Source organism: Leuciscus leuciscus (assembly GCF_965113295.1).
Source record: "Leuciscus leuciscus genome assembly, chromosome: 15".
In the NCBI taxonomy this organism is placed as follows: domain Eukaryota; kingdom Metazoa; phylum Chordata; class Actinopteri; order Cypriniformes; family Leuciscidae; genus Leuciscus; species Leuciscus leuciscus.
Window position 1 is genome coordinate 12,036,203 of NC_138739.1, and position 26,925 is coordinate 12,063,127.

Genomic DNA, 26,925 nt, shown 5'->3' on the forward strand with positions numbered 1-26,925 from the left:
TCTACTGGGTGGGGATATTTCTAAAATAAAAAGAAGATGGCTGGGTCAGGTGTTGTCAGCGCCTTATACCACCCATGCTAGAGGGGTGATGATATTAATTCATAAATCTGTCCCACTACAAATAAAACATATAATTAAGGACCCTGCTGGTAGATATATCATAATTCAGGGTATGTTATTATTTGAAAATATAAATCTGATAAATGTGTATGGCCCAAATGAAGATGACCCTAAATTCTATAATAATCTGTTTCTGACTGTCTCAAATCTATCTGGGCAATACATAATAGCTGGCGACTTTAACTGCACGTTAGATCCAGTAAGAGATAGATCATCAGGCTTGGATAATACTCACAATAGATCAAGAAAGACCATAAGCCATTTTATGAAAGAATTAAACTTGTTGGATATATGGAGACATGGCAAACCCAATGCAGTAGAATACTCCTGTTATTCCAGCACTTATAAAACTCACTCACGTATAGATTATGTTTTGGTTTCAGCATTACTTGTTTCAAAAATTAACGACTGTCAGTATAGTAGTATAGTAATATCTGACCATGCAGCTGTTTCACTCACTTATACAGATACCAAACTTGTGAGTGATCCCCCGAAATGGCGCCTACAACCAGGATGGCTTACAGACCCCACATTTATAGATTTTTTAGATAAACAAATCGACATGTACTTTGTATGTAACACTTCTCAAACGTCTGCTAGCATAAGATGAGAGGCATTTAAGGCCTTTCTTAGGGGTCAAATAATTAGCTTTACCAGCTCAAAAAAAAAAGAGTTCACAATTAGAAATAAAGACATTAGATGAGAAAATTAAAGAACTTGAAATAGATCTCTACAATAAGAAGCCTAACTAACGATATACATGTACAATTACTTCTACTTAGAGCAAAGTACAATGAGTTGTCAGCTAACAAAGCAGCAGTTAATTTAATGAGACTTAAACAATCCTTTTATGACCAAGGGGAAAAACCTGGGAAACTTTTAGCATGGCGCATTAAACAACAACAAACAGAAAGGTCTATTAACTGCATTGAAGATCCAAACGGTAGAACCATAGTAGACCCTAAAGAAATAAATGAGGCTTTCAGGGTATTCTATGAGAAACTGTATAGCTCTGAGGGTACTTGTAATTTTGATAAGCAATCGGAATTCCTAAAGAACCTTAATATTCCTAGAATTTCAGAAAATGAAAGTAGTGCATTAGATGGAGAAATAACAAAAGTAGAAATCGTAGAAGCAATTAGCAGTATGCAAGCTGGAAAAGCGGCAGGCCCAGATGGCATACCTATAGATATTTATAAAAAATTTCAGTCCAAATTAATTTCACCCCTGTTAGAGATGTTCCAGGAGTCTTTCAGGAATGGTCTTCTCCCCACAACCATGAGGAGAGCCCTAATAACTTTACTTCCAAAACCAGGAAAACCAAACACAAAATGCGAAAACATGCGTCCAATCAGCCTTCTAAACTCAGATACAAAAATACTCAGCAAAGTTCTTGCAAGAAGATTGGAGAGTCTGCTGCCTCTGGTGGTGGGAGAGGACCAAAATGGATTTATTCAAGGTAGACAGGGCTTTCATAATGTCAGACGAGTGCTCAATATTTTACATATCCAGAGATGGTCAAAAGACACAGCTTTACTCTCTCTTGATGCAGAGAAGGCCTTTGACCGCGTCGAATGGCACTTCTTATTTGAGGTGCTCACTCGCTTTGGCTTTGGGGATAAATTTTGTAAATGGGTTAGACTGCTTTGTACTGGGCTCACCGCAGAAGTTTTGACCAATAATGTGGTCTCTAAACCTTTTAACATCTCTAGAGGGTGCCCGCAAGGTAGTCCTCTATCACCTTTATTATTTATCCTTGCAATAGAACCTTTCGCCATAGCGGTGAGGATGCATAGTGACATTTATGGAATCCGAGAAAGTCATCTGGAACATAAAATAGCACTATTTGCAGACGACGTAATTTTGTTTCTGAAAAACCTGAGCAGTTCTGTCCCTGCACTCCTAGATCTCATTGAAACTTTCGGAAAAATATCTGGATACAAAGTTAATCACTCAAAATCATCCATAATGTTACTTAACGAATTAGAGAGAGAAAATAGCCAGGGTTATGCATCTACCTTCATCTCAACAGATAATTTTACATATCTGGGCATAAAAATTGACCCCGAGGTGAATAAGATTGCCCAGATAAATTATGACCCAATTCTGGAAGATACTACCTCATCAATAGAACGTTGGACATCTTTACCCATCTCAATGATTGGCAGGATAAATATTCTAAAAATGAATATACTTCCTAAATTTCTTTATTTGTTTCAAAATATTCCCCTACCCCCTCCCTCATCTTTGTTTACTAGAATTAAGAAATTGTTTACCAACTTTATTTGGCAAAATAAACGTCCCAGACTACGTCTATCTTTATTATACCTACCATTTGACCGAGGAGGCCTTAAATGTCCAAACATTCAATGGTATTACTGGGCAGCTCAGCTTCGTACAATTATGTTTTATTTTTCATCTGAAAGCCCTCCTGCTTGGATGGATTTGGAAGCTTGTTCTATTACACCTAAATTACCATTGCACCTATACCTGTATTCAGCAGACCACAAATACCTAAGAAACAACACAGATAATCCTATTATATTGAACATGATTAATATTTGGTTTAATTCATGTAAATATTTGAATTTAAACTCCTCCTTGTCACGTTTCAGTCCTATTTGGGGTAATGTTAATTTCAAACCAGGGAAATGTGATGCAGGATTTCGGATGTGGGCTGAGAAAGGGTTGAGAAAAGTGCAAGATATGTACAGTGAAGATGAAGTACTTATGTCCTTTGCAGCAATATCAACCAAGTATGACATTCCAAAGACCCACTTTTTCAAATATCTTCAACTTAGAAGTTTTATATCCTCATCTCAAAATCGTTCATTAGACATTCCAGCCGTTTCCCCACTAGAGGCAGCAATTATAGGACATTGTTATGATAAAGGTTCAATCTCATCTTTGTATGACTTGTTTGTGTCTGGGTCTGATGAATCCTCAGAATCAAAATTAAGATTATGGAAAGAAGATATAGATGTCGAAATATCCCTAGAAGATTGGAATAAGGCATGTAAGAAGGCTCAGATGCAGACAGTCAACACTAGCTTGAAACTCATACAGTACAAATGGCTGATGCGTACATACATAACTCCTGCCAAGTTGCACAAGTTTAACGATAATATTCCTGATACCTGTATAAAATGTGACGAGGCAAGAGGTACACTGTACCACTGTATATGGGAATGTATGAAAGTGAAACCCTTTTGGCAAGGTATTATTGATATGATTGACCAAATCTTATCTAAGAAACTACCACTGGATCCTAAGCTTTTTATCCTGGGTATATATCCTACCAGCCCCCCTGTACAGAGAAGAGAGGTCAGATTAATAGACATGTGTATTTTACAAGCTAAACGTACAATTGCTCTTAATTGGAAAAATATCAATGAGCCAAGAATTGGAATGTGGGTTAAAGAAATGGCTTCAAATATGTCAATGGAAAAGATAACGTACATTGTCAAGAATAAACAAAATGCTTTTGAAGATGTCTGGAGACCTTTTAAGAACTTCTTAAGGCACAATGTTAATGTTGGTAACCTGCTACAAGAAGATCAAGCTTTGAGGGAATAGAGTAGCATCATGATCTTCAAAATAGGAATGTGAAACTCTTCTTACCTGTTCTAGGTATCTTTAAAAACAACACACACACACATCCTTTTTATTTATTTTTTTATTTTTTTTATTTTTATTTTTTTATATCTTTATTTTTTTTCTTTATTTTATTTTTCTTTCTTCTCCTCCAGGGAGGAGTGGTGGGTGGGAGAACAGGGTATAAAATGTTTACTGTGTTTTACATGATTGTTATTCATTATGTAATCTGTTGTGATATGTAAACTGAAAAATTTAATAAATATATTGTTCAAAAAAAAATAAAATATATAAATAATGTCTAATTAATGATATCCATTATTTAGACACGTTTTATTCCTATCAGATACACATTGTGTAAGTAACTTTAAAGTTTACTCTATTGTTCTCCCAGTTCACCAGCCACTTACTTTTATGTATTTCGGGAGAAGTGGATAAATTCACGTGTTGTAAATCCAACAGATCTGATTCTCTGAACTGCGTCAGCGGCACAAACTAATATGGCGGCGCCCATCGCGCATACAGCTCAACTAACACGATTGTTATAAAGGTGTTTAAACAACAAAACACTTCCACTTGCATATATTTGACAATCGGAATATCAGATATTTCATGCCATAGCTAACAAATTTGTGAAAATTTTGAATAAAAAAGGAAAAATGAAATAAAAGCAGATCATCATTCATTCAGCGCTGTTGCTGCTGCGGTGTGTCACGTGACAAGCAATGACCACCATGTGACGCGTTCTAAATAACGGTCGACTTGAAAAACTCACGCTGGGGGGTCAGTCAGAATATTTTAAACTTACGTGTGAAAGGGTTAAAATACATGATGCTAAGAATTTTGGTCACTCTTAGCATCATGGGCCAACTAGAGTTACAAAACGGCCAAGAGCCTTTTGCTGCATTCCATTATATAGACAGAACCTCTTTCACCTGGAAACATCTGCTAACAATGGAAATTTGCATTCAGAGGTTTCACCTTTTGGGGGTGGGAGACCATTTGCCAGGAGACCACCTTCCTTTGTGTGCCAGTTATCTCTAAACTCTTAAAAACCGTATTACCTTTTGTTTTACTTATTTGAAAATGAGACATTTGTACCAGTCACACTGAGACATTTCAAATGATACCAAACATGTATAATACTCAGTGATAATCATTCACATTAAACTATATATTTTCTTGGGTGAATTCAGGTGATCTGAGCATGATAGAGAGAGGGTGAGGGAAGAGGGAATGAAATGTAGATTAGGATGACTCGGAGGTGAGACTTTCGTCTCTGCACAAGGGGGAGTTCAAATGTTAATTTCCAGAGAGGTCCTTTGTCCTCCCAGGGCCTCAAGTAGACTGCCTGGCATTTATTTAATTTCTCAAGTCTTACAGCTTGACAAAGCCTTGTCTGAAAGTTTGAAATAACTTTTTTTAAAAACTTGAAGTTTGAAGGTTTTACTCAGAGAAGTCAATAAAATGTTGCTAACATGATCTAACACATTGCTAACATGATTTAGCATGGTGCAAGCGATTTTTAACAAATTGCTAACATGTTTCTAACATGATTTAGCACATTGTTATGTTTCTGGCATGAAATAGCACATTGCTAGCATGATTTATCACTCTGCTAGTGTACAAAAGGTCACATTTCAATATTTTATATTATATATTATATTGTCTGCACATCACATTCATAGTTTTTTTTTTTTTCAAAAAAACCTGAATGTTATTCAATGACAATGTTTTGTTTTGATCTCATTTCAACACCCCAGACAGTATACTATATATCATTACCAAGGTATAAAATGTCTATCGCTATATTGTGTATATTGTTGTATGAAAATATATAGCAATATTGACACTTCAGAGTAATGAAATGCATGAATGAGTGGGACATGCTTGATTTTAAAAAGCATTAGAAGCTCAATATAAACTGAATGGTTCCGGTGCTCGTGCTGACTGGCACACTGCCAAGTGCGCGCACAGAAAGCCACGTCTCTCAGAGGACGAGTGCGAATTTGGTCTCAGGATCATGTGAGAGTTATCCGGGCCGAATTCTAGGCACGATTCGTCGACCGAAAATGCATGTAGGTCCCTTACCCTCTTGATGGAGGCCAATGCAACCAGGAGAACTGTATTACAGGGCAGGATTTTTAACTCATCTGATTGCAGTGGCTCAAGGGGTGGTCTCTGAAGTGTCGAAAGGACCAGAGACAAATCCCAAGAGGGTATAGAGAGCAGGCGAGGCAGATTCACTCAGGAACCTGACGATCAGGTCGTGCTTTCCCAACGACTTACCTTAAACTGCATTGTGATGTGCGGCAATCGTGGCTACATACACTTTGAGGGTGGAGGGAGACAGCCTTCACACCAACCCTTCTTGCAGGAAGGAAAGCACAGCTCTAATCGAGCAAGTTCGGGGGTTCTCTTGCTGAGAAGAACACCACTCGACGAACAGGTTCCACTTCAAGTGATGGTGTCAACTACCGCATGGAGTAGGTCACCTAGAACCTCCGTGTCCCGTCCAGGGACAAGACATGGAGTTTCCAGAGGTTCGAAAGCGGGTGCCATAGGTGCCCCGTCTCTGAGAGAGCAGGTCCTCTCTCAGAAGAATGGGCCAGGGAGGGGCTGTCGCAAGGAGCACTAGTTCCAGGAACCAGGTCCGGTTGGGCCAATACGGCACAACAAGCAAGACCTGCTCCTTGTCCTCCCTGACTTTGCACAAGGTCTGTGCAAGAAGGCTCACTGGCTGAAATGCATATTTGCGAAGACCCCGGGGCCAGCTGTGTGCCAGTGCATCCATGCTGAGAGTCCCCTCGGTTAGGGAGTAAAACAGCTGGCAGTGCAACGTGTCTGAGGTACCACGGCACCACAGACGTACCTGGGGTGGGGCAGCGTGGTGGAATGCAGGGACCTGCCTCAGACGGCATAGCGGCACGGAGTGGGGAATGAGTGTGTGGTCCAACACGTACTGTACCTCCCTGCTAAGCCTTAGGTGGTTGCTGCTGCTGGTGCTTAGTGGGAGCGGAGGACACCGCAGAAGGTCAACCTCAGCGACGAGCAGACAGAGGGTCTGTGGCTGCCAGACAGGTGATGGCAGCAGCGGTCCACCGGGGCAGGATGTGTCGGAAAGCTCTCGACCGCATTGCCGAATAACCCAACCTGGGACCGAGGGGTATCCAGGAACCGATATTTATAGGTGTCCCTCATATCGGCCAGGTTAAACCAAAGGTGGCGCTCCTGGACCACCAAGGTGGACATTGCCTGACCGATGGTCTAAATTAAGTCAGTCTTTATTTTTGTGAAACGGTCTAACTTGCATTAGACTAGTCTATGAGCAAATTTTAGACTTGTCTTACACTATAGACCAGTCTAAAATAGCTTTGAGAAACCGGCCCCTGGGCTATAGCTCCCTTTTCTGCCTTTGAGTCATCTATAAGAAACAAACAAGGGGCTACCTCACCTCGCCCTCCAAAAGGCATCCTTTGTCAATAAGGACTTCAGCAGCTCCAATCCCTCACTAATTGTCCTCTCTTATTTTATTTCGTTTTCATATTGCTAACCCACTTAGATCCTCCTCTATTGACTACAGTCTTTACCAGAGTGCAAACCATTTTAGCCTCAAAGCGTGTATTTTTTGAGAGCCATCTTTGATTAGCTGTGCCTGATTGGGCACAAACATTTTGTGTTGGCACCTATAATGAGCCCATGGATAGATATAGATAGAATATTAATGTTTAAATATACAGAACTATGCAAAAGTCTTAGGCATGTTAGATTTTCATTTAGATATTTATCTAATTCGCATTAGTGTCAAGTCAAGTCTATTTGTATAGCGCTTTTCACAATACAGATTGTATCAAAGCAGCTTCACAGTATTAAATTAAAATAATACAACAAGGTTTGTTTCTAGTGGAATTTATTGATTGATAAAATAAAATTAAATATCCCCAAAATATCCCCGACTGAGCAAGCCAAAGGCAACAGTGGCAATGAACCGAAAAACAGGACAACCAGCTTATAAAGCATTACAGTAATCTAGTCTAGAGGTCATGAATGCATGAACTAGCTTTTGTGGGCGGTTTTTTGAACCGATAAGTAGTACCTCTGTCTTGTCTGGATTTAATAAAAGAAAATTATGCGTCATCCAATCTTTTATATCTTTAACACACTCTGTCAATTTGGATAATTTAGCGTTTTCATCCGGCCGTGATGAAATATAGATTTGAGTGTCATCAGCATAACAATGGAAACTAATTCCATGTTTCCTTATAATATTTCCAAGTGGCATCATATATATTGATAATAATAGAGGGCCTAACACAGATCCCTGCGGCACTCCATAGTTTACTGGAGTTATGATCGATTTTTCTCCATTTAAATAGACAAAATGGTAACGGTCAGATAAGTATGATCTAAACCAGCTTAATGCTTGTCCTTGAACACCGGTATAATTTTGTAGTCGATCTAAGAGTATTGTGTGATCTATAGTATCGAACGCAGCACTAAGATCAAGTAAAACTAGTATTGAGATACAGCCTTGGTCAGAAGCTAAAAGTAAATCATTTGTGATTTTAACGAGTGCAGTTTCAGTGCTATGGTGCGGCCTGAATCCAGTCTGAAACTTTTCATAGATATCATTTTCTTGCAAGAAAGAGCCTAGTTGAGCGGACACAACTTTTTCTAGTATTTTAGACATAAATGGAAGATTTGAAATGGGTCTATAATTTGTTAGATTATTATGATCTAATTGTGGTTTCTTAATGAGAGGTTTTATAACTGCCAGTTTAAATGTTCTTGGAACATAACCTAAAGATAAAGATGAGTTAATAATATTGAGGAGAGGCTCTTCCACTATAGGTAACACTTCTTTCAGTAGTTTAGTTGGTATAGGATCTAATAAACATGTTGTTGTTTTAGATGAAGTTATAAGTTTATTTAACTCTTTTTGTTCTATAGCTGTAAAGCGCTGTAATTGTTCTTGCTGGGTGATAATTGAGGCTGAATTATAAGGCGCGATTGAAGATTGAACGTTTACAATTGTGGTTCTGATGTTTTCTATTTTCTCAGTGAAGAAGTTCATGAAATCATTACTACTAAACTGTAACGGGATATTTTGTTCGGGTGATGTCTGTTTATTTGTTAGTCTAGCCACAGTGTTAAATAAAAACCTTGGATTATTTTGGTTATTTTCTATTAGTTTGCGGAGGTGCTCAGCCCTGGCCGCTTTTTAGTGTGCCAATAGGAAATATTAGTTTACATTTCCAAATTTTAATTTTGTCCTTAACTATAATAATCCACTAAGAGTTCTGTATCCAAAAACAAACAGTCCAAAAACAGACAGTATGGTCCATAGGATCTGGTCTGAGAAAATGCTGTAAATTGAGAATGTTTTAAAAAATAATGTCAAATAATTTTTTGCAACACAGGTTTAAAATGTTAACATTAATTAATGTATTAATGTATTAATAACTAACATGAACTAACCATGAGCAATACAATACATTTCAGTACTGTATTTGTTAATATTAGTTAATACAAATCCAGCTGTTTATTGTTTGTTCATGTTACTCTACCAGAGGTGGGTAGAGTACCCAAAAACTGTACTCAAGTAAAAGTACAAGTACTTATAGAAATATTTACTCAAAGTAAAAGTAAAAGTAATAATCTTAATAGTTACTTGAGTAAGAGTAAAAAAGTATCCAATGAAAAAACTACTCAAGTAGCGAGTAACTTACTTCGGATCATATAGGCCTCTATTTTATATATATATATATATATATATATATATATATATATATTCATTTATATATATATATATATACAGTATATATATATACAGTATATATATATGAATATATATATATATTCATTTATATATATATATATACAGTATATATATATGAAGACTTCAGATGCAAAAGCCTCTGAGTGCCATCTGAAACTTTCTTCTAAAACAAGCATTTTTATCAAGCTTGTATATTTAAGTTCAGTAATTTCACTTTAATGACAATTAATAAGTACTTTTCATAGCCATTTAAGTGAAATAACTGAACATAAACATACAAACTTGATAAAAATGCTCTTTTAGAAGAAAATTTCAGATGGTACTTAGAGGCTTTTGCATCTGAAGTCGTCATATATATATAAAATAATATTATTTAGATTTTTTTTATTTAAATGACTATTATTTTCATAAGTAGATTGGCTCTCTTTGCAACAAAAAACATTATTTCTGCCATCTGTAGCCCGAAAATCATTGCCTGTCCTTTGGTTTGTATAATAGTAACTTATACAACTACATTTGGATTATTAGACAATGTCGAAATAAAGTGAATCTGCAGAGTGTTGCATTCAAAGGCATGTAATTGACACAGAGAAGAAAGAGTTAAAACTCTTCACATGTGCTCGCGCTCATGACTGCTACTGAACACACAAAAACAAACACAAGTACATCGACGGATCTTTTTCTGTCTGTTCTCCAAAATATAATCAAATGTATATTTCTGCAAGCATGTTTAAGCTGGTTAACTGTGTCTACGGCAGGCAAAGGCATTCGTTTTCAAGTCGAGTTCGTAAGCCACTGCGCAACAATACACACAAATTACCGCAGGATGGCGGGTGTTCATAAACTGTGAACAATGGTAGCTTATTTAATGTAGAAATGAATGTATTATGTCCAAAAAACGGGTAATGTCATCCTTTCTAGTAGTGCTATCATGGCATAATAATCTGTTTGGTTGTAAAATGTATTACCTGAGTTAAATGAAATCGAATATATCGTCCTGTGGAATCATTCATTCACAGACAGCTTACGAAGATGTTCAACTAATAAAGATCTTCATCGCTGGCAAATATATGATGCATTTGAAGATTTGCTCTCACTTGACTGTACTGTAGGTCCACGGCCACTTCATCTAACGCTCTTGATGTCCTTAAATCTTCCTGTTACGACTCCGAGTCGAGTGTGAATTGCAATCGCTTCAGATGATTCAGTGCGTGCAGGAACTGAACAGAATCAGGAACTGAATCATTCAAACTGATTCGCGAACCGATTTAGACAGATCTGCCAACTTGTTTGATGAAGTCTTTGAACAGAATCGACTCAAAAGAGTGATTCATTTGTGAATTGAGCATCGCTCAAGCCCAGAAAAAAAGATACATCGCGCTTGGAATAAACTACGCATTTAACAACACATTGCATCAAAATAAAGTAACGAGAAGGACGTCGCCCAACGTAACGAAGTAAAAGTACAGTTTTTTCATTAGAAATGTACTCGAGTAAAAGTAATAAGTACCCACATTCAAATCTACTCTTAAAAGTAAAATTTTTCTAAAAAAATACTCAAGTAAATGTAACGAAGTAAATGTACTTCGTTACTACCCACCTCTGACTCTACAGTGCATTAACTAATGTTAACAAATACAATATTTGATTTGAATAATGTATCAGTGAATGTAAAAAAAATAACATAAACAAAGATTAATAATGCTGCAGAAGTAGTGTTCATTACTACAGTTTTTTAGTCTCCATCTAACCCCAGATGGACTGCATGATGGTGAGATCAGATCAATGTGTGGACAATACTGTTTTAGACTACCTGTGCATATGAAAATCCATCTACCCATCCATCATTTCTTACTGGCAAACTAAAGCAAAATATATAAATAATTGAATTACCTTAAAAAGCACACGTTGTCCCTTGTTTGGTTTTGGTTTTGGTTTGGACTCCCCAAGCTTTTTCACCCAATTCCTTCACTTCCCAAACTTCTATCAGTGCAATTCTGAATGACGTCTCAAAGCTTGTGTGGTCCAGGTGTGATTGGCATTTTGGAGTGCAGAAATGATAATTGTACCTTAGAGGTAACCATTTCTTTAAATTAAAAAGAAATGTTAGCCACTGCTATTTAAAGCTGGCAGAGATTTTGTCAATACGCATTTTAACTGAGATGGTCCCAACATTTCAACACATAACAGTCCTCCACTGAGGAAGATAGAAATTCATAAGATAAAATAAGTTAAAATTATAATCATAATTGAAACCTACAAATACATCTATTAATACAATTACACTGAAAACAACCAGGCATATCTTACCATTTGTCAGCATCGGATCCATTTAGCTGATGTCTAAACTTTTTTTCCTCGGATGACTATGTGATAGAGTTGACCAATGAAATCAAACTATAGACGCGAGTCATCGCTGCGGGGCGTGGTTTGCGCTTAACTGATTTGAAAATAAAAATCACGTGCAGTTTGAGTGACTAATCAAAATTTAACCTGATAAAAATTACAATATTTATTAATGTTATCCGTTTTAAATTCCATCTGCAATAACTTTTATAAAGATCCGTTTGGCCATTAACTTTTAAATGCATCATTATGCATTAATATGAGGACTGAGGAGTCTCCGCATGAAAAACCCGTGACCCTTCTACTTTTTTTTCCACAAAAAGAGTACATACTTTTTGGGCATAGTATAAGTACACGAATTGAGATGCAGCACAGGCTTTATTGGTAACAATAAGGTAACTGACAATGTGCGCGATACGGAGTGGAACAGGGAAAATGAATGTCTTAAGGAGGCTAAATTAGGAAACAAACAGATCAGAGGTGTAATGCAGAAAATACGAGAAAAAAAGTGTGTTTAGCTGAAGGTTTGGAAGTGGTTAAATTAAATGATACTCACCAATGACAATAAGACTGAAGCTCCTAATGCTGCTGATACTGAAGCTGCTGCCGTTGCTGCTGATCTCTAGATGATAAAATCCAGCGTCTGTGGTTCTGGTGTTTCTGACGGTCAGAGATCCAGTCACATTATCAACCTTCAGCCTATCTCTGAGTTTGAAGTTCTGATCTTGACACTGTTCAACTGTACAAATATTACTAAGACATAAAGTGATTTCAGCGATGCAAATGTCATTAAAATACCACGTCATCACATAATTTGTGTTTTTTGTTACACCAGGATATAAAGTAACAGATTCTCCCTCCTTCACTGTTTTTCTCTTCACTTCATCTTGTTCAGCAACAGAAACACCTGAAACACAAACCAACAGATGCTGGAGGATATTTTTTGGGGGAAAGAGAACAACAAATAACTGCAGATATAAAAACATTCAATTTGTTATATTTGATGTATTAATAGTTGATTTTTGGCAGTAAAAATGTACATTAAAAATATTCATAGCATAATGTATAATTACATAGGAAAACATGCATATTGCTTAGCAATTTTTGAATAACAACAACATATTTTGTGTCATTTTTGTCAAACAAGTTAAAAAATGATGTAATAAGCTATTCCTTAGCATTCAGTCTGTAAAGAAACATTTCGCCACTTTGGAATTATAAGGTTCTATTTGCATTCTGAGCGGTTTTAAACTTACAATGTTAAAGGGGGGGTGAAATGCTCATTTTCACTCAATCTCCTGTTAATCTTGAGTACCTATAGAGTAATATTGCATCCTTCATATCTCCAAAAAGTCTTTTGTTTTATTATATTTTTAATTGAAAGATAGGTTGTACCGAGTCTTTCCGGAAAAAAACGAGCGGCTGGGGGCGGGCCGTGTGGGCGAAGCTAAAGCGGTGCTAACTCGCCTAGCTAACAACACACAGAGGGTGTTTCTCAATATGCGTTCTTCAGCGATCTTGCGTCCTTGTGTTCTCGTTTTACGTCATTATTAACCGTCGAAGTTCAGACCCAATTCTCAAGAACGCAAGTACAGAGGACGCATGAAAGAACCCGGATGTGTTCTTGATACCGAGGATGCATCGAATGCAGACTTGAGCTAGTACTCACCTGGTGTCCCAGAAGTCACTGCGGCCGGTTCCAAATTCGTTCTTCCAAGGAAGCTTGGCAAGACCGGTCTCCACGAGAACACAAGTCCGTTCTCTGCGTTCTTGGAATTGAGAAACAGCCAGAGACATTTGTTCAACAGTTTTACTCACCGTTCCAACGCACGACCGCGAACCTTTATCATTGTGACTGCTCGATCCTTAAGCATTAGACGATCTGCAAATCCGTCGATCTGGGCTTTGTTTATAAAACAATCATCGTCGAAATGCAGGGACCACAGTCTTGCACAACTCCGTTTATGCTCAGGAAAACAAACTCCATCCACTGGTGCCTTAACACTGGGTTCTGTGGGAATCTGTGCAGGGTTGTCTTGCCCTGGCAACCAAAAACACACTTCTTTGGTGACATTGACTTCCCAAAAGCCGGGCAGGGCGCTTTGATGGCGAACTGCTTTCGCTCTCTTGCTCTGGTTTACGAGTGCGCGCGCACCAACGATCTTACCGGATAAGTGCCCTTAGGATCCATATAAGGAAATTCCGTTACATCTGACGTCACACATACCCATACTCGAAAAAAAACTTTCCGAAACTTGTGACAAACCGGAAGGAGTATACTCCTTCAAACGTACTTAGTTTTTGAAACTTTGTCCATGTTTAGCATGGGAATCCAACTCTTTACCAGTGTAAAAAACTCAGTATGCATGAAATAGCATTTCACCCCCCCTTTAAATAGTTGTCACAGAATAAGAATATGTGAATAACTCAATTTCAACAAAAATGTCAGATTGAACCTTACAATTCCAAGGTGACGATTTGTCCAAATTTGTTGCTTTTAAACACATTTTACATATTTATCATTCTTCTGCCTTCAGCTTATGTTTGCTTTTGCAGCGAGCTAAACAAAGGCTTAGTATACTAAAAAAAAGTCGTAGAAAGTTGTGTCGTGGAAATTACTTTCATGACTTTAAATAATAATTGGAAGACAGCTGGAAATTTCAAAAGTTATAAAAGATCTTTATTTCTTGCAAGAAAGGCTGTTCACCCATCAGTCAGAGTCTGATAAGAGAAGCGCGCCGACTTCTCCTTTTTGCCCAGCTTATATACAGAAAACCTATCACACTTATTCTAACACCCCTTTATGCACACACACTTACACACATATGTCATTAAAAACAATTGAGTATATCTTTTCCAATGCAACACCTTTGCTCTTAGTGCAAGCGAGCTTATCTGTATTTAGAAAGAACAAACTGTCCTTTCTGTAAATATCATTTTGACCTTGTTCTTCAGCAGTAAGGAAGATGATATGCAACTTGCAGTTTCTTTAACACCATGTATGGTATTAGCTGGCTAGAATAAAAATTTCCATTACATTCCACCCCTTTTTCATATCTTGAAAACAAAATAAACAGAAATACATTTTTAAGAAATTAAACAGAAATAAAGGAAACACTCTTTCATTTGAAAATCATCCATCATCATAGGTTTGGCCTTTCCTATAACAATTTCATTAGTCAAATTCATGAATATTTACATCATCCAAAATTATATCATTAGGCCTTTCCAAATCAACCTATTATAAGTCAGTGACTTTAATACCACCTAATATCTCTAATCATACCATGTTCCATCTTTTACTTTAGAATACCTGTCAAATATTCCTTTAATTAGCATCCTAAGTTGTAATTAAAATACCACCTGTTTCCAATGTTACCACATACACATACCATCTTCTCATCTTTTTCATCTTCTTCCCAACATTCTATCTTCAAGCAATCTAATTCTATTTTCAGAAAAAAACTAAACATACCATAGTACATTGTCTTTTAACTTTGAATCAAGTTTCATTATCCTTTGCTAAATTTCAAATCACATTGATCTATTAGGCTTTTAACAGGCTGATACTGCTTAACCATTTTTCTTAACCTTATTTTGTTAGCTTTTAATTCAAGCAGGCTATTGTTTTACTTAGTCAGATCTATTTAAGGATCTGTGTAATAAAATCTAACCAAAAAGTTCTAAAATATTTTCATTTTTATCCTTAACACAAATATCAGTAATTGTATTATCTTGTTTCAAACAGTCATTCATTTTAAAATTAACTCAGCTCAACCCAGCTCTTGCCATGATAATAGCCTTAGCTGCTGACATGTCATTTAATCTTTTATTACCTATCCTAAAATCCAATTTTTTCCCAGAATTAACTGATGGATATAACATGTCCTGCCTCTATTTGTTGGAAATGCGGAATAGTTCATAATGGATCCATTGATCCAGATCATTAAATCCGTAACTTCATTCTGAATTAAGAGAACTTTTTAGAATTTTGCTTTATGAGCAAATATTCTATTTCACTGAAATGTCTTAACTGATTAGATTCATTTTAGTTTAAATTTAACATGTTTAAACATGTTACATTTGTTCTTGGTCTAGGTTTTAACTTTGTGCCCCCTACATAATTTTTTATTCGTTGAAGACTTTTCTCAACAAAACGAGTCCAGATTTCATTTCTGGAAGCCGAACTAATAATAATTCAGAAATTTAATATGTTTCCCAAAATCAATCTCCTTTTGAAAGTTTTTCTTTTTCTATTTTAACAAATGGAAACACCTAAAAAAATATTTAATTTAGTCATTAATCAATCGCTATAGAAGTTTACCCTATTATCTATTCGGACCTAGTCCAGCATAGTAACTTATTCTCTCTTATTAGAGAACAACCATTACAACTATTAAATTTTTTTAGCATCTATGATATCTGAATTAGGGTTCTAAACCCCTTAAGTTTCTTCAAAATAGTCCCTAGATTATTTATTATCTTTACAGTAATGACCCTATTTAAAGTCCCTATACTCTACAGAATTAAGACATTTTCCCTCTTCTTAATTTACGAGTACCTGAAATATTTTCAAATTAATCAGTAATCGTTCAAATCATGAGATCTAAATACTCAAGTCCTACAGTATAGTTTGATTAAAACAAATAAAACATCAATAAACATCTCACAAAATTAATTCTTATACTAAGCTTAAAGCATTAGTTGGTCCACATCTTCCTCCAGCTGTGTTGATCATCTCGTTGCCCCATGGACGTTCCATCTTCACCAGGGTGATTCTTTGCGAAACGTTGCAATGGGCTTATCCCACGTTGGCAAGGGAGGAAAAGTTACTAGCACTTCCTTGATCCCCCACTTGACGCTGTGCGTTGTCGTTGGTGTCGGCGTTTGGGGTTGCTGAGGGCTGGTTGGCGTTTGGCTCAAGCTGGTTGGTGTAGTCTAAGGTGAGAAGCTTGGACGGAGGTGTCACACACTGCAACCTTGCTGATAGTTGCAAGATTTTCCCTCAGAACACAACCGCAGTCCACTGGACCTTGTTTGTGGAGTGAACCATAAGAACAACCTGTGAATGGAGACCTTAAGTATTTTTGTTAGTGACAACATGTATCATGTCGCCAGACTCATCTGCTTGTCTGGCCGGTCGTCCTTTTTTCCGATGAGACCTGTAAAATTTCATGTTAAACAGTAACAAGACAATATTTTATACATTTGGAACAGAATCAGTTCTGTTCGATGAGATCCATCATGACATCCTGTAAAAAGTAAAACGTTAAGTATTGGGTGGACAGGGCAAGCTAGCTTGCTCTCTTCCTTCCCAAAGTTATACACTGTACGTGTGTGGCATTGTTTATTTCTACCACAACAATAACCCAGCTCAGGATAGTTAGTCAAAATCATCCATGGTTGTTATTTTATTGGGAATATTTTCTTCCCTGTTGGGTCATATTTTACCCTGTGTTTCACTTTATAATTTTTAGATACAGCTGTTTTGATTGACATAATTTATGTCTCTGAACACCATAATTCACACTCTCACTTTCACACACTCCACACACACCTCTCTGGCCAGAGATTCATTCATGCATTCATTCTTGTCTGCCTCAGCAGTTTATGAACTGAATGGGGAACATATATTAGGAGTGGAATACCACCAAATATGAACGGTAACAAAGTTCGCCGACGACAAACTACTGAACGTAGACACACTGTGGCATTCCCCTTGCGACAGTGTCTGTACGTTACGATATCAATTCTCAGTTGTCCGATGCAGTCGTCATGTGTTTGAGTTTAACACCGTGAACGTAAACCTAACTTTTCAAAATCAAATAGATTAAACACTTTAAATAGAGATCGTATAGACCTACAACTGCAGTTGAGAGAATCCGTTTTAATTTCTCAAATGCAATTTGTCATTCTTTGCACAATCTTTGATCCATGGACAAAATAAAAAACATTTCTATCTCGTACCCCTGATGATGACAGCATGTGATTTCAAACGTCTATAATTAGAAAACATTGTTTTTCCACACTGTCTCCCAGGGATAACGGGATACAAATTATAGACGCCTTCATATAAAAAATATAATATTTAAAACACGTGCAATTCATATAGTACTATTTATTCATCACTTTAACAGTTCTGATTACCTTAATATTTTTTCTTATAATAGTAACTGTTTGTAAAACCCTGTGCTCAGATGGCCACACATTTTGTCAGCCACCAATCTTTTAGTGAGTCACATTGTTTCACAAAAAAGCCCAATGCCTCTCCACTCTGCAGTCTGTGGTTTAGCTAAAAAGATGTGAGGGACTTTCCCCTCTACATCATACAGTGATGCTTGGCTATCAGTCAATTTGACCTTCACAGCACACCATTTATCTGACCAGATTAACTCTGAGGTTTTCAGTTCCTCAATCTCTAGTTCAGACCATTTTTCAGCAAACATTTCATCTGGCTCACTGCTAACATGACATGTGCAATGCAAATCACTTTCTTCCATGAAATCATGGTCAGGAGGCATCCTATTTGTGGCTTTGTTTTGCAGACCACACTGAGGAGTGCTCCATTCAAAAACATATGTTTCAGTTGGCATTCGCACCATATTCATATCAGCAGTGAGGCCACTGTCATCACAAAACAAATTCAGCTTCAGTTTACACATCAAATCTCTTCCCAGAAGATTACAAGGACAGGTAGTAGTTACAAGAAAAGCATGAGAAAATGAGTGATCACCAATCTGACAAGACAAATCTGCTGTATATGGTTCCTTTACCAGATGCCCTGTGGCGCTTCTGGAGGTTGCCCATTTTCCAGATAATACAATTAAATCAGGCAATTGTTCATTTTTAATTGCTGAGTTCTTCACTCCACTGTCAATTTAGAACTTAATTTTCCTACCCTCGATACTGATATCAATCATTGGTAATTTTGCAAATGCTTTATACATTCGTTCAGTATCAGCAAGCGAATTTTCTTCATTGCAAGAAACAGCAAGCACATTTTCTTCATTGCAAGGAGCAGAAAAAGAGATAAGATTAGACATATTTACCACCTGGGAGTCAGACCCTTCACCGTCGCTCCCCTCCCCCTCCTTCTTTCAATCTCCTTGTGGCTCTGGTGGCTGTTGGAATCCTCTCTTCTTTGGAGGATCCGGACAGTGTCCTTTTCGCCCACAATTATAGCAAGCTTCAGGGTCCATTGCAGGTTGGTCACCCATTCCACGTCCTCTTCCTCCTCTGCCTCGTCCTCTTCTGCCACCTCTTCCTCCTCCTCTTGAGTAATTTTCCATCATCAACCCTCCCATCTTCAGCAGAGCCAGTTGACTGTCTTTGTCAGTCTTTTTCTGTTTGTTCTTGGCTTGGTCTCTCAGCAGCTTTTGTTGATGCGTTGCGTGTCGTCAGATTTCTTCCAGCCGCGCTTGGTGGTACCCCACACAAGACGTTTTGACCTTTTTCCCTATTTCACGGTCCAGACCATCCAGAAAAACAGTTATCAGATATTCTTCATACGTAGTGTCTTTGATTGTCTGGCCTGTGCTTCTCTTTGGGTTGGTGAACATTTACGAATTTTGGAGATGGAGGAGTGTAGTCTGGAGGAGCAGAGGGCAGGGTGATCGAACCTAGCAAGCTTCGATGTTCAGGGTGTCTTGGTGGTCTTGCTTGCAGACTCGTTCCCTCTTCTTCTTTGTCTTTGTCTTCTGCCTTCCATTGCTCCTGGTTGTCTTTGTGGTTCGTGGAGGGCCACTGTTGGTGGTGGTTGGTAGGGGGAGTAGGGAGCCGGACAGCGGTCGTCCTCACCCAGGCGGGTTTTCATGCATCTCATTTCCTCGGAAGAATTGGAAACAGAGTTTAGTAAAGTTTTTTTCTCTGGCTTCCTCTTTCTGGCTTCCTCTGATTGCACTCTCTAATGGTTGCTAATGCTGCATTTATCTGTTTTCTTTGTCTGGTAATTGCCTCATTTAACCATACATCTATAATTCGACCATTAAAGTCATCTGAATATTTTTGGACTTGTTTTTTGTCCAATTTTCCTTTGTCTTTTGCAGATGGCTTACACTCAGACATTAAACACACATTAAATCCGTACAATTTAATTAACTGTGGTATCCTATGATGCCACCCCGTTCCATTTTTCTTGGTCATGGAACAATAATTCCCTTTTGAGAAATCCACTGTCTCCAACTCTTTTTTATTAACATTACCCATTTTTGCACTAATTACCTTTTTTCAGATTACCGTCTGAAAATCCCCGTGCGGTCACCGCACCCTGCCAGTAATCCGTCACTACTGGTCTTTACCTTTGAGAATTTTCCCGTGCAGTCACCGCACCCTGCCAGCAATCGTCACTACTGGTCTTTACCTTTGAGAACTCGTCTCACTGACCCTTTTGGGAAATCTACTCCTCACTGACCCTTTTGGGATATTTTATTAGTGCAAAAATGTTTCTCACCGTGCTTTTGCAGCTTGGTTTCTTTTAATCAGGATCGCGTCCACCTAGGCCTGCCGTGGTGTCCACAATTCTCCCGTCCCTTGCATTTTTAGCGTTGGGGTATCGGAGCCAGAGACTTCTTGTCTTTGGGATGATTAGTCAATTGCTTCGTCCACGGAGGTCATCAGCTTCGCGATCTCATCCTCGTCGCCATTTGTCGTGGAAATTACTTTCATGACTTTAAATAATAATTGGAAGACAGCTGGAAATTTCAAAAGTTATAAAAGATCTTTATTTCTTGCAAGAAAGGCTGTTCACCCATCAGTCAGAGTCTGATAAGAGAAGCGCGCCGACTTCTCCTTTTTGCCCAGCTTATATACAGAAAACCTATCACACTTATTCTAACACCCCTTTATGCACACACACTTACACACATATGTCATTAAAAACAATTGAGTATATCTTTTCCAATGCAACACCTTTGCTCTTAGTGCAAGCGAGCTTATCTGTATTTAGAAAGAACAAACTGTCCTTTCTGTAAATATCATTTTGACCTTGTTCTTCAGCAGTAAGGAAGATGATATGCAACTTGCAGTTTCTTTAACACCATGTATGGTATTAGCTGGCTAGAATAAAAATTTCCATTACAGTTGTCAGGGTCAAACTTGCTTTACTGAAGCCCAATTTGTGAAACTGTATGAACAATGAAATTTAATAAATATCTCTTAAAGTGTTACATTCAGCTCACATAGATCAAAACAATATTTAAGATGCACATAAATCACCCTTACCTAACTTAGAAGATAGCTGTGTTAAGAAGAACAATCAAGCATCACAATTGCGTGCTTCGGGCTACATTTAACATGTCACATGCAAATCGTTCTCAAACATACATAACCTATGAAAATACATGTAATAATATTTTACAGCTTAGATTAGTCTTTTAAACTTACAGATTGTGCCGTTTCAAGAGCAAAACAAGAAGGATGGACGTGGATGATGCACCTCTATACTCTGCACCATGAGCTCTAAAATCCAAAATGGCTCATATATTATTATAGACGATGAACTTCTTAAAGTAACCAAAAGGTGTCAGTATTGACAAAGTAAACTATAACTAAGGCCAGGATAATCATAATTATATACTCATGGGTTAAATTGGGTTGTTATGTTATGCTATGTTTTCATCATGTAATACGTTTGTAGAAACTATAATACTGTAATACAGAAATACTACACAAGACAAACTGTCCTATTATTTAAGACAGCATGTAAAAAAAATGCATAAATTAAATAATTATTGTGCTGCGTGTGCTTCTAAGCTGGTGTCGGGTTATGAGAATGTGCTGTCTGTATGTTTCTTTTTTAATTCAGAATGCAAGGGTATATAAGTGTCTTTATAGAAGTTTTAAAATGTGTATTTTCTTCAAAAAGACTAAATTGCAAATTGCAGCAATACATTTAATTATGTCTAGAAATTTGAAACAATGTTATTTGGGGTCTATAAAAGTTAAATAAATATTAAATGATCTATAAGCCTTTCACATATTGCTACACTAATTATATAAAACTATACTGTCAGTTAAGGACTTCTGCTTCTTGGGATCTATGATTGACCAAACCGGTGACTGCTTTATTTCAGGTGTGCATCAAATTTCATTAGGACGTAATGCAATGCTGAGCATGCAACAAATCTGGAGGAGCAAAGACATCAACCTCTCAACCAAATACAGGCTAGTCCTGTCACGGCAGGTCAAAAAGTTAAAGGAGCATTTCACCCGTGGGAACACTGATCTTTATTGAAAGTGGGTCATATATGTAGTCGAAATGTATTAAAATTTTCGAATTTGGAGCCTTTTTGACCGAGTTACGACAGAAAGTAACTTTAGTGCGCATTTGTATAGAAAACCTCAACTGCCACAATGCACAGCTCCACAAGCCACTCCCACTAATCCAGAACACCGCTTATGCGAAATCCGCCTATGAGAGAAAGCACTAGGCTAGCTAGCTACCGCTTGAGTTTGAAATTCATTTCACATAAAAAAAAAAATGTTGTTTGGCGATCTCATTATTGAATTATTCCTTGTTACTATTTATTTTGAAATAGTGAACTATTGCATGGTACCAGGATGTTCAGTCAAATCAAGGAAAGGGCAAAAAGTACGTTTTCATTCCCTACCGAGAGACGCCTCTGTCCATATGCGGTGCGAAACTAGGATGGTTCAAAACGCAAACATCCGTGTCCTTGTCTGCCTCAGACATTTCTTCCAGGAGAAATTGGCATCTTTGAAATTCTTTGCAGCGGACGGACTCTAGCTCTGTGTCCGTAGGCGCACAGTGAGTTCACCGGCGCCACCAGTCCGCACCAGCTCGAGCCAGCGCCGGGCTTCTCGGACACGACAAGCGGGTCTTCTGCCTCGGCTGCAGCCGCCGCCTCCTGTTCCTCCATCAGCCTCAGCTGCTCTTCGCTATATTGCGGCTCGTACAGATAGCCACGAACATCTGTTTCGAGCAACAGACTTTTTAAAATCCTCTTCCTCCATATCATGTGTAGTTCCTTCAGCCATTCTTGTAAATTCCCATCTGACTCCATAAGCGCTTGTTAGCTTAGCTTGATAGCTTCCAAAAAAGATGGCGGATATTTATTTTAGTTTCTGTAAGTTTAGTCCCACCCACGGATCTGTAATAGCAAAGTCCTTTGTCTCTGGTAATAGGCCTGTAGGGTGAGTGGGTCCCACCCCCTGGAATAACGAGGAGCTAGTTTTTGTAGTCTCATACACTTTTCAATGAAATGTGACTTCCTGCTTATTATGACGCAAAATGACGATTTTTACGTCATAATAAGCAGGAAGTGAAACACTTAAATCCTTATTTCTCCCATCTCAGGGAAAAATAAAGGAAAAATCCACAATCATTATAATATATGATTGGTTTTCAAACAATACAAAGCTTAATGCAAATGGGTGAAGTGTCCCTTTAAGCGAGGATTCAAGTGCAGATAAGGATATTTATTAAATAAGTAAACAAAACAAAACAAAACTACAAACAAAAACCTCCCCATGGGGGAAAACGAGACAGGCATCAGTCAGGAACATAACACAACAAGGGAAACATAGACAACAAACCAGCACAGAACTGCAAACACAGGGAGACTAAATAGGAAGCAAACAAAAGAAGGTAACAAACAAGGCAGATGGTGCAAATTAATCAATAATCAGGTAACAAGATGAGAGGGGACAGACAATTGACAAGAGAGCACCTGGCACAAGGAGTACACTGTAAAAAATAAGAAAAAAAGTCACTGCCTTAAAATTTTAAGTACAATCAACTTGGATTTTGAAGTCATTTCAACTTAAATTACATTAAACTGACTTTAACAAATTAGTTAAATCTTGTATAACATAAAGAAATTGATTAACTTGTTTTGTTGAGTTAAAGCAATGTAAAAATATATGTTGCCATAACTTATTGATCATATAATTTTTTACAGTGTACAAGACAAGCCATGTGCTCACAACAAACCAGATTAACACAAACACATGACAAACCGGGAATGTCAGAGCTGTCACCAAACCAGATATAAACCAAACAGAGGTGACAGAACCCAGACAAGTCCAGGCAATTGTGTTTCCTATATCAATATATGAATGTGAAACGACTATGAAAAAAAAAAAAAAAACGATCGGCGGAGGATTGATGCCTTTGAGTTGTGGTGTTGTAGAAGGCTCTTAAGGATATGGAGGGTTACCAGGGTTACCAACAGCGAGGTCCTGGAGTACATCAAACCAGAGATGTCACTTGAATGAAAAATACGGCTCATCTACTTCGGTCATGTGATTCGAACAGCTTCATTGGAAAACGCAATGATGCTTGGCCAGAGAATGTCTAATAGGAAGAGAATTGGCACTCTCTGCTTACTTACGGTTTCTGGACTGGCTGCAGTAACACGTCTCTGTCCATGCGGGGGCGCTCGTAGGCGAGTGCAGAATGAATGGAGGTCTATGGCGCTATACCCATCAAAGTCCACTTTTCTCAGGATATAATTTTTTTTCTAGTAATTTGAATGTTGTATTCGAAAGGAGATGCAAAGAAATTACACATTGCTGGGTGTTCGATTTTTTAGAGTCACTTATTTGCTTTAAAAAGTCTTTTAAAGTGTCTATGACGTCATACACATCGTTCGACCAGAGATACTGCTTTACGGCAATCCTTCAGTCGCTTTGGTGCTTTCGTGCTCTGCACTTTCTTTTCTCTCGAGGGATCGACAACACAGCTGACACAGGTAAACACACGTTCTAGAAGAGTTTTTGTTTTGTTTGTTTCTGGTCCTGCTTCGGACGCCACGATGCCATCAAGCGGTATCTCTGGTCTTAATCAGTCCTTCACTGACCAATCAGCGTTCATTAGCAGAATGCTAGCGTGTTATGGGCAACAACCACTCAACCTGTATGAAATCGAAAGGACATAAGTACTTGTTCATTCAACTTTCAACCTATAACCCATGTTAAACTCGCAAAACCTACAATCAAATCTAAGATTTCTCAACGGCAATCGGGTGAAAGAGACAAATTTAGCCGTCTAGCCCCATAGACTCCCATTCAGTCTGCACTCGCCCGCGATCACCTCCAGTGGAATTCTAATGGAACTGCAACCAAGATCGATACAATGGGGCTAATAGGAAGTGCCAAGGCTCTCCGTAGACGGGCTCTGGCTTGGCCAAGTTAGTGGAACAAGGAAAAGAGGCAGCCAAAAAATGCGGTGGCTTGGAAGGAAAGAACCAGGGCTGGGTAAAAAATATCGATTTCTCGATTTTAATCGATTCTCATTTTTACGAACCGATATCGATTCTTAAATCCCAAGAATCGATTAGTCATCCTGTTTTCAGTTGATGAATAAATGTAACATTGTAGCGTGCATCCCATCCAATAAATCGATCAGTGTTTCAACTGTGGAAAGACGTCAGTAAATCAGCTTGTAAACAATGTCATGTAAGGTCACATCACATTTACGTCAGAAAAACCATCCAGTGACCATAAACTCGTTAGTCAGCTAGAAAAATTAACTCTAGAGAGCAGCATTTTGTTAAACATATGCACCATATTACATATTCATTATAATTTTTAATGTTCTTCAATTTTGAATGCATGTTTGAATAAATCTGGCCGGTTTTTATGACAGCCACCATTTCAATGTTTATATTTCATATAACTTTATTATTATAAAAATAAATAAAAGTGTAATTTAAGTGTTTGTATACAAATCAGTTAATTTTTACCTTCAATATTATAGTTGGCTAATGAAGCCTAGTAGGCTACAACTGACTCCCATAGTTTACAGCATTAGTTAAGAGATTTGTTTTTCTTGAGAAAATTTGCCATGATTTGTACCTGATATCCAAAATAATCAATATTGAATCGAATCGGAATCGAATTGTGAAATTTGTGTCAATACCCAGCCCTGGAAAGAACCATTGTCCAAATGCCAAAAAAAAGCTATGTGATAAGGAGCTTGAGGATTACAGACCAGTGGCTTTAACATCTGTGCTCTGTAAGTGTATGGAGAGTGTTGTCTGTCACAATGTGACTGGTAGCCAGTGTACAGTCTCCAGAACTGGAGAAATATGATTGCATATCCTGGACCAAGTCAAGATCCTGGAAAAGAAATCAGAAGGAAAACATGGCGAGAGATAGTCCACAGGATTGCCAAGATATGACTAGCTGGCTAATCACCATTATCATACTGTCAGTACACCATAGTTACAAATGAACTGGATCGATGCATTTCCATTCAAAGGGACGGAAACAGATAGGAAAATCATTAGGCTTAAAAGACCCTGTGGCTCCCTCTAGTGTACAACATTAATATCACAACCTTCATCTTATTTTTAAAAGGTACAATATGTAAGATTTATTTTTATATAAATTATCCAAAAAACACTTGCACACAAGGTTATATATTTCCTTGTCTACTAACACTATCCTAAATGTTTCCAAGAATTTGTAAATTCAGAGAAATTCATAATTTTAAATAGTGCCCATCCCTCCTCACTTGTCGCCTGTCAATGACGTATTATCTGAGTTCTCCCTAGTTTCCACTTGTACTGCCATGGTGACAGATGTGGACAACTGCGTAATGTTTAGCGGCACGCTGTTGTTGTTTCGTTCAAACAATGGATCATGGAAAACAGACTTTGGGACAAAAGGAGAAATAAAACAAGGATCAATATTGGTGTGGCGTTTTTGAGATGCAGAGAGCTTTGCGACAAACTTAGACTTGACAGAGACGCCACTCTTGCATGTCGTTAGCCTCATAGCATAATTGCCTAAGTCATTTTTTGGCCAAATTGTGATATCTGCCTAACTTTACTGTCAAACCACTGCTGCATCATCCTGCCTTTCTGCCTATGTTCTTAGCCAATCACAACACTTATTAGAATCCAAAAACACTATCTGCCTTAGTCATCTCTTTGACTTAGGCAGTTTTGATACAAACAAAATGGCAGAAAACATGGGAAGACAGATGTCCAGAAGTGATGTTAGCTCTTCTGTTTGATTCGTTTTCATCTGGTAAGAGTTCATATTTCTTCAATTGTCTAGATACTAAATGTAATTTCAGTTAATGAAAGGGATTATAAACTGTATTTTAACTTGAAATCACA

At 37.7% G+C, this 26,925-nt stretch overlaps 1 protein-coding gene across 1 annotated transcript in view; it reads right to left on the reverse strand.

The window, feature by feature from the left end:
• Window positions 1-12,778, reverse strand: part of LOC309475963 (uncharacterized protein) — a 195,660-nt gene extending 182,882 nt beyond the window's left edge. The window contains exon 1 of the mRNA XM_082138990.1: window positions 12,396-12,778. Coding sequence (XP_081995116.1) covers window positions 12,396-12,645 — 250 coding nt within the window. The 5' untranslated portion in view covers window positions 12,646-12,778. The remainder of the gene's footprint in view (window positions 1-12,395) is intronic.
• Window positions 12,779-26,925: the final 14,147 nt, after the last annotated feature.